The sequence below is a fragment of the Nicotiana tabacum genome, chromosome 3 (genome assembly GCF_000715075.1).
Source record: "Nicotiana tabacum cultivar K326 chromosome 3, ASM71507v2, whole genome shotgun sequence".
Lineage (NCBI taxonomy): Eukaryota > Viridiplantae > Streptophyta > Magnoliopsida > Solanales > Solanaceae > Nicotiana > Nicotiana tabacum.
The window spans coordinates 113,979,936-113,987,121 of record NC_134082.1 but is presented as its reverse complement, the minus strand read 5'-3'; the positions used below and the strand labels follow the sequence as shown (position 1 = coordinate 113,987,121).

Here is a 7,186-nt window from a genome sequence, read left to right as displayed (position 1 = left end):
AATTCTTGTTGCTATTATTGCTAGCCGCCACAAGAAAAGGTGTATGTTAGTAAAGTCATATGCACTGCTGCACTTGTGGAAACTTCCACAATTTGACACTTCGTGGATTTGTTAATTCACAAAGTAAAGTTATATTTTAAGTGACTAATACAGTGTAAAAATAAATCTTTCAGCTGTATACAAGTTAAACGTTTATTTTCCTTGGACGAGAAAGATGCTTGAGAGTCACGTTTCCGTACTCAATATGCTCAATCCGAAAAAAAGTCGTAAAATGGATGAATCTGGAAAATCTAATATTCTTAGCTAGTCCCAATACAAAATCAGGAAAACTTAATATTGCACATGGTAACAGCCTTATCAGTCCCCAAATCTCAACCCTAGATAGATTAAAAACGCCCACGTACCCTGTTAGCATTAAAATCTTCTTACTCAACCAGTCCATGCCCATTTTGTCAAAATTAATATTTTATATGGAAAGCAAATGCGCGAATTAATTACAGATCTTAAGTTTCCTTGTAAGAATCAAGAAGCCCTACTTATAATATTACTAAATATTATTCCTTCTCATCGATTCCACAATATTTTAATTTTCAGCAATTTTCGTTACTCAATTCCTAAAGTCCAATCAGATCCATCCAGCTGACTAATTAATATACTATAGTAGTATTTCTTCTGCTGGTCCATTTAATTTCCATAGACCATTTAAAGCACACATTGCATCCCGAGACGTTCTCACTCTAAATCTAATACTACTCCCATATTTGCAATTACCTTCCATTTACGTACACCGGCCATGGCCCATAACGTGTTTCGGGCCAAACAACAATCATCTTCTTCACGAGACAAATCTCTCTTCTTAGCAGCCATAGTAGCTCTTTTACTTGTCTGTGCTATTTGGTCATTCACTGATCCTTTTCCTAATTTCTCAAATTTTTTATCCAAGCAAAACGTTACTTCACCGGAATATTGTCCACCGGACCGGGAAGCCGTTGACCGGAGATATGACCCACCGGAAAAGACATTCTACGATGACCCGGAACTCAGTTACACTATTAACAAACCTATCAAAAATTGGGACGACAAGAGAATCCAGTGGCTGAAGCTTCATCCTACATTTGCCGCCGGAAGAGCTAACCGTGTACTCCTCCTCACTGGATCACAGCCCACTCCATGCAAGTATCCTAAAGGTGATCATTTACTCTTAAGGTTTTTTAAAAACAAAGTTGACTACTGTAGAATCCATGGCTACGATATTTTTTACGGTAACACGTTTTTGCACCCTAAAATGCGTTCCTATTGGGCCAAGATACCGCTTGTTCGGGCCGCCATGCTGGCCCATCCTGAATCCGAGTGGATTTTATGGATTGACTCGGATGCTATCTTCACTGACATGGATTTCAAAATCCCACTGCACAAGTACAAGGACTACAACTTCATCGTTCATGGCTGGCCTGATTTGATTTTTAAAAAGAAAAGCTGGGTCGCCATTAATGCAGGGATTTTTCTTATAAGAAACTGCCAGTGGTCCATGGATTTCTTAGACGTTTGGGCCAATATGGGCCCGAAAAGTCGAGAATACAAGCAATGGGGCAAAATATTAAGGACAACTTTCAAGGATAAGACTTTCCCAGAGTCCGACGATCAATCGGCACTGAGCTATATTATAATGAAAGGAGAAGAAAAATGGAGGCGCAAAATTCACGCGATTACTGATTACTCCTTACACGGGTATTGGTTAGGAATAGTAGATAGATTTGATAACATCACGGGAAATTACGTGAAGATAGACAGAGACGTACCAAAGTTGCGGAGGAGACACGCGGAGGCCGTGAGCGAGAGTTACGCGGCGGCGAGGGAGCCGTTAGTGGCGGAGGGCAGTGATTGGAAGGGTGGTTGGAGGCGGCCGTTTATAACGCACTTCACGGGATGTCAGCCGTGTAGTGGGGACCATGCTGCGGAGTATGTGGGTGATAAATGTTGGGTGGGAATGGAAAGAGCGTTGAACTTTGCGGATAATCAGGTGCTACGTAATTTTGGATTCATGCACGATGATATCAAAAGCAATTCACCTGTCTCTCCGGTAAATTTCGATTTTCCAGCTGAAGAGGTAGAAGAATTCGTGTGAATTAACAACGCACACCTCAGTTTTTACTGTTGGATTCTTGCTACGTTCATAAGTCTTGTGAATTTTGGATGCGTTTTAATTCCAGTCTCTTGATCTATATTTTACCGCTATTACCGCTGTATTTGATAGTTTATTATTGGAATAGCAACAAGTTTTTATAATCCCATTCAAAAACAATGGGACAAGTTTTACCTCTAGCAATTCACTGTGGGAGCTTTTTTGCAATCCATTTTTGTTTCTGGTATTTTCTTTATTAAAGTAAACATTTCTTAGTCCAATTTCTCTTTTTTGGTTTTCAATCCCGTATCCGATATCCGCATTGGGGCCCGAATATATTCGGATCCGTGCCGGGTAGAACCCCATTCGGAGAAAGCACTCCCTGCCAAGAATTTTTTCATACCCGGGGCTCGAACTAGACCTCTGGTTAAGGGAGGAGCAGTCTCATCCGCTCCGCTGCACCACCCTTTTTCGTAAGCCAATACTTTGGGCAATCAAATAGTATTAAGAAATGTTTACTAATGCGGACAAGATACTATTTTGGTCATTGATCTTTTGTTTTCCAGTTCCAAATGAAAGAATCGTTTGAGGACAAGAGCGCAAAATAAAAAGAGAGTTGCCTGAGGTAATTAACAAAGAACAATGGCACAAGTTTAAGCTAAAGCAATTCAGTATGGAGCTTCTTTTTACCACTCACCCTTTTTTATTTCATGTAGAAGTGTCTTAATCCAGGTTTGTAAGTATAATAGTTTGGCAATTAATAATTCAAAATGCAAAGTTCCATATTTTAAGGAAATGTCGACAAGTGTGGGCAACACTTTCTGGGTCATCATTCAACCTATGATTTTCCCGTTCCAAACGAAAGACACGTTTGAAAAAAAGTGCGCAAAAGAAAATATAAAGAGAGTGGCCTGATTGACTGAGGATTGAGGGAGATTGGATAATAATAATTATAGAAAAAGAAAAGAATTAGAAGATGCAGGTAGCTCCCTTAATTAGTGGCGTGTTTCATCAATTACATATTTGTCAAAATTTGCACGCCAAAGTTGTGTGACAAAGCTTAAACCAAACTTTCACCAATCTCCACAAGAATTCTTTTCTCTTATTTGTTTGCTTGTGTCTGCTGTCTAGCCCCAAATTCTTCTTTTCCTTTTCTATTCGTTCTTTACCTTTTTGAATTCCACTTCAGTTGTATTTTCCCTGCTAATGCCTTTTATTCATGTTACTCTGGACAACAACAGAATGAGACTAAGAAACACAAATGTTTTTCTCCGTTATTCTTGAAATTTGATAGGTAAAACTATAAGTTGTAGATAGATTTTTCAAACATATAATTTGATCAATTTCCAAAGGCCATCATTGCAAGGTTACCAATTTATACTTAGGATAGATACTTATCCTTTTTCATTTAATAAATAATTTGAATGAATAAATATCTTTCATTAGATAAAAAGGGAAAATTTTATTTTGTGTCTCATAAAACTGACACTAGTTGTATGAAGCACTTTTTTGTCTCGCAGTTTTGTGGACCCAAATTTTGTGAATCCAAAAGTGTAAAATTTGGGGTTCACAAATTTATGAGAGAAAAATGAGCCTCTAAGTTGTGTGAGACCCACAATAAAACTTCTCGATAAAAAGTAAATGAAAGATATGTTGAATAATTTATACTTTGATGTAATTTCAATTTTATGTTTCTTACCATCCAATTCTACGACTTTGTCAGGGGAAACTGAAAACAGAAAAAAAAATCATGGTGTCAATCAGAAATTTATTGACTGGTCTCGCCTGTAAAAGCGGAGAGATCCACGTTTACCCTTCTAGGGAATGAAATTTTGAGAGACCCAAGTGGGTTGGGAACTTCCACTTGGGCCGACCAGTGGGTGGCCACATGAGCCCAAGTTTTAAAATTTTGTTTAATTGATACGCAAACGTTACTCTTGATTTTTTCTCTTATCACAGTAACCTCCTTAATCTGGCTTTGGGATAAGAAACATAAGATCAAATGACACATGAGTGACACCAACATACTTTTAAGTATGAAGCAACAAAATTCATTTTCTTTGCGTCTTTGCATGAAGATAATGCAGTAATATCGTTTCGAAAGCAACGCGTCCGAAAGAACCTATACACATGTTTATAAAATACGGAAAAATGGCCAAATATATTCATGTACTATCAGAAAATATTTAAATGTATCCCTCGTTATACTTTGAATCCAAATATACTCATGCCGTTATACTATTGATTTAAATATACCCTTTTTTAGTTAAGTTTGTCCAAGGTAGACATCAAATCCTACATGACACTAACATTTGATGAGATGGATGTCACATGAATTGCCACCTCAGCACCCCTAACCCATTTTACCCTCCCTTATATTTTTTTCCACTATTAAAATTTCACCACTATTGCCACCATTACCGCTACCATGGAAAATATTGTATTTCAAATTTCAGTCTTCTATATATGGATTGGGTTGATGGGTGGCATGCCATGTGGCATCCACATAATCAAATATCAGTGCCACGTATGATTGGATGACCACCTTGGACAAACTTAACAAAAGAGGGGTATACTTGAACCAATAGTATTACGACAGAGATATATCCAGTACAAGAGTATATTTGGCCCTTTATCCTATAAAATAATGTTGTTTGGACAAGATATAATAAAACAAACTTAAAACACAAGAAATATCCGGTCCATAATCGTGCAAATCAATGGAATGGCTCTCTCTCTCTGTACATGGACTGACAACATAATTGGGCTGCCTGTGCTGGTGTGGGTTCAAATCCATGCGCAAGTCCAACCTCTAAAATTTGCTATTCGTAGTTCTTTTACTCTCTCGTATTTTTTCACACAAGAAATAGACTGAAAACGTAATTGGGACCAAGTCTTACCCGTAAATTTTGGAAACTCATTTTCACATCCAAATATCTTGTAGAACATAATCTAGAATAGTAGTATTACCTTTATCCAATTCGTGTGTCACTCTTTACTTTTCAGTCTGTTCCAAAAAGAATATCACCGTTTTATATTTAAACATAATTTAACTTCAAATTTTTTATTGTACTCGTAATAAAATAATTTATAGCCAAACAAAGATTTAAGACTTGCTTCAAATCACAAGTTTTAAAAGTCTTCTTTTTTTTTTTAAACTTTGTGTCATGCCAAATGATACCGTATAAATTGTACCGTATAAATTGGGACTGATGAGTAGTATTTTTACTCTGATTTTATTAGAGTCCCACGTCTGTGTGGGATGGGATCATTTGTCTACTTATTGCTATTGTTTTGGTTAATCTTCATTTCATGAGCTAGTTTAATTTGGGTTGAATTAGGTCCAAACTTCACTTATTATCCGGTGCCTGGAATGTTTTTTAAAGGTTCTTCTTCACCAAACTTGAGGCTATTTTATTTCAAGCTTTCACATCCTCGTTTAGATGTCTTAAGTTTCAATGATGAAATTATGAACTCACAATTGTTACATGTTATTTCATCGTTGTTTATGTTCGTTTATCCATTAGATATCCACATCTTACAGTCGTAACCAATTATCAACTAATATCATCAGCCCATTTCATGCTACTCCTCCTAATTAAGTTATTACAATAAATTAAAATGCCCATTATGATCAAGCTGGTGTTTCTGGACAGCACCACATGGTGAATATGTTCTTCACCAATACAAGTTGCTTTCATTCCTTATATTACTGTTGTCTAAACATGTTTGCTCACACTAGCAAGTACCTCTACTTAAGCATGCCATGAATTTTTCTGTGTGGCTATAAAAACATATTGCAAAAGTTAAAATAAAATCAATAATTTATATTATTTCTAAATATATCATTCTTTTTATAACATATTAAGGAAAAATGTCAGCGTGAATGAAAGAGATGTAGTACTTACTGCCAAACATATGTTGAACGATATTTAACTTTATACTATTTTCTTTTAGTTTGCATTCTGAACTATCAGATTACAGCGACTATTTCTGTTTGCAGGTTCCAAAGTATGTTTAACTTGTGTCAAATCAAATAGGATATTTGTTTAATTAATTGGGTGGACTTCAATTACATCTCTCTTCTTATTTATAAAAGTATTTTTTATTAGATATAAGACACTCGTTCGTTTGTCGTTTTGTCACAATTATATTGTGGAATAGTGAGTGGGGTTGTGATAATATAGAGGTCTTTTTGTGTCTCTGATACTCAACACCTCAAAGAATCAAAATTGCCAGCAGTGACTATGCGAGTCTTCTACCAAACGACATAGCCATGCCAGATCTCAGGAAAAGATTGTTTCCCCAGACATATTTTCTTCACTATCTTCATTAGAATACGCATTTGGTTTCCCTCCCTGTTGCTTTATCTAATAATATTTGTGCTTTTATTGTTGGGTTTTCAGAATATTCAGTATCCAGCCCAAAACAAAAAGCATAGACATGGCCCAATTATTTATCTCTTGATAACATTTAGCATTAGTAGCTCTTAATAGTTAGCCCATTCATATTTTCAGTCCATCGGTTATGTAGTTCTCTAACAGGAGAGTTCTAGAACCCCTAATCCTCCATTAACAAACCTTCAATTTGTTCGATTCTTTCATTGTTAACATGGTATTAGAGCGGTGAATCCGTTTGTCCACATCTTCTTCTATCGAGCGGTGTTACCCCATTCGATTTCGTCAAGTTTCCATTTTTGCTGAAGCTTTGTGTTTTTTGGCTGCTGATTTCGGTCAAGGATGCATTTTTTTGGATTTGTCTACATTTTCTCGCAATCGACAGTGCTACAATGCTGGTTTACTCTTGAATTTCTGGTGTTCGTCGAAGTTCTTCTTCAGTCAATGGTTTAGGGTTCTTTTTCGAAATTGTTTGAAGCTCCATCGAAGATATTAATTGCATAACCATGCCTTTAATTCTTCAGGTCGCGAAGAAGGCTGGTATTCCTATCACTTATCCGTATTGTTACATACAAATTGTTCGTTCGTATCTTGTGGTTATTGATAATTGTTGACAATCGTTTGCTGGGTCAAAGTTTCTTACTTGAATCGTTGTGTGACTACATTG

General features: G+C 36.4%; 1 protein-coding gene across 1 annotated transcript; it reads left to right on the top strand.

The window, feature by feature from the left end:
* The first annotated feature begins 253 nt into the window (after window positions 1-253).
* On the top strand, window positions 254-2,310 carry LOC107774207 (glycosyltransferase 6-like). The gene has a single exon (XM_016593691.2). The coding sequence runs from the start codon at window positions 794-796 to the stop codon at window positions 2,123-2,125; it is 1,332 nt and encodes a 443-aa protein (XP_016449177.1). The 5' UTR covers window positions 254-793; the 3' UTR covers window positions 2,126-2,310.
* The last annotated feature ends 4,876 nt before the right edge of the window (window positions 2,311-7,186 follow it).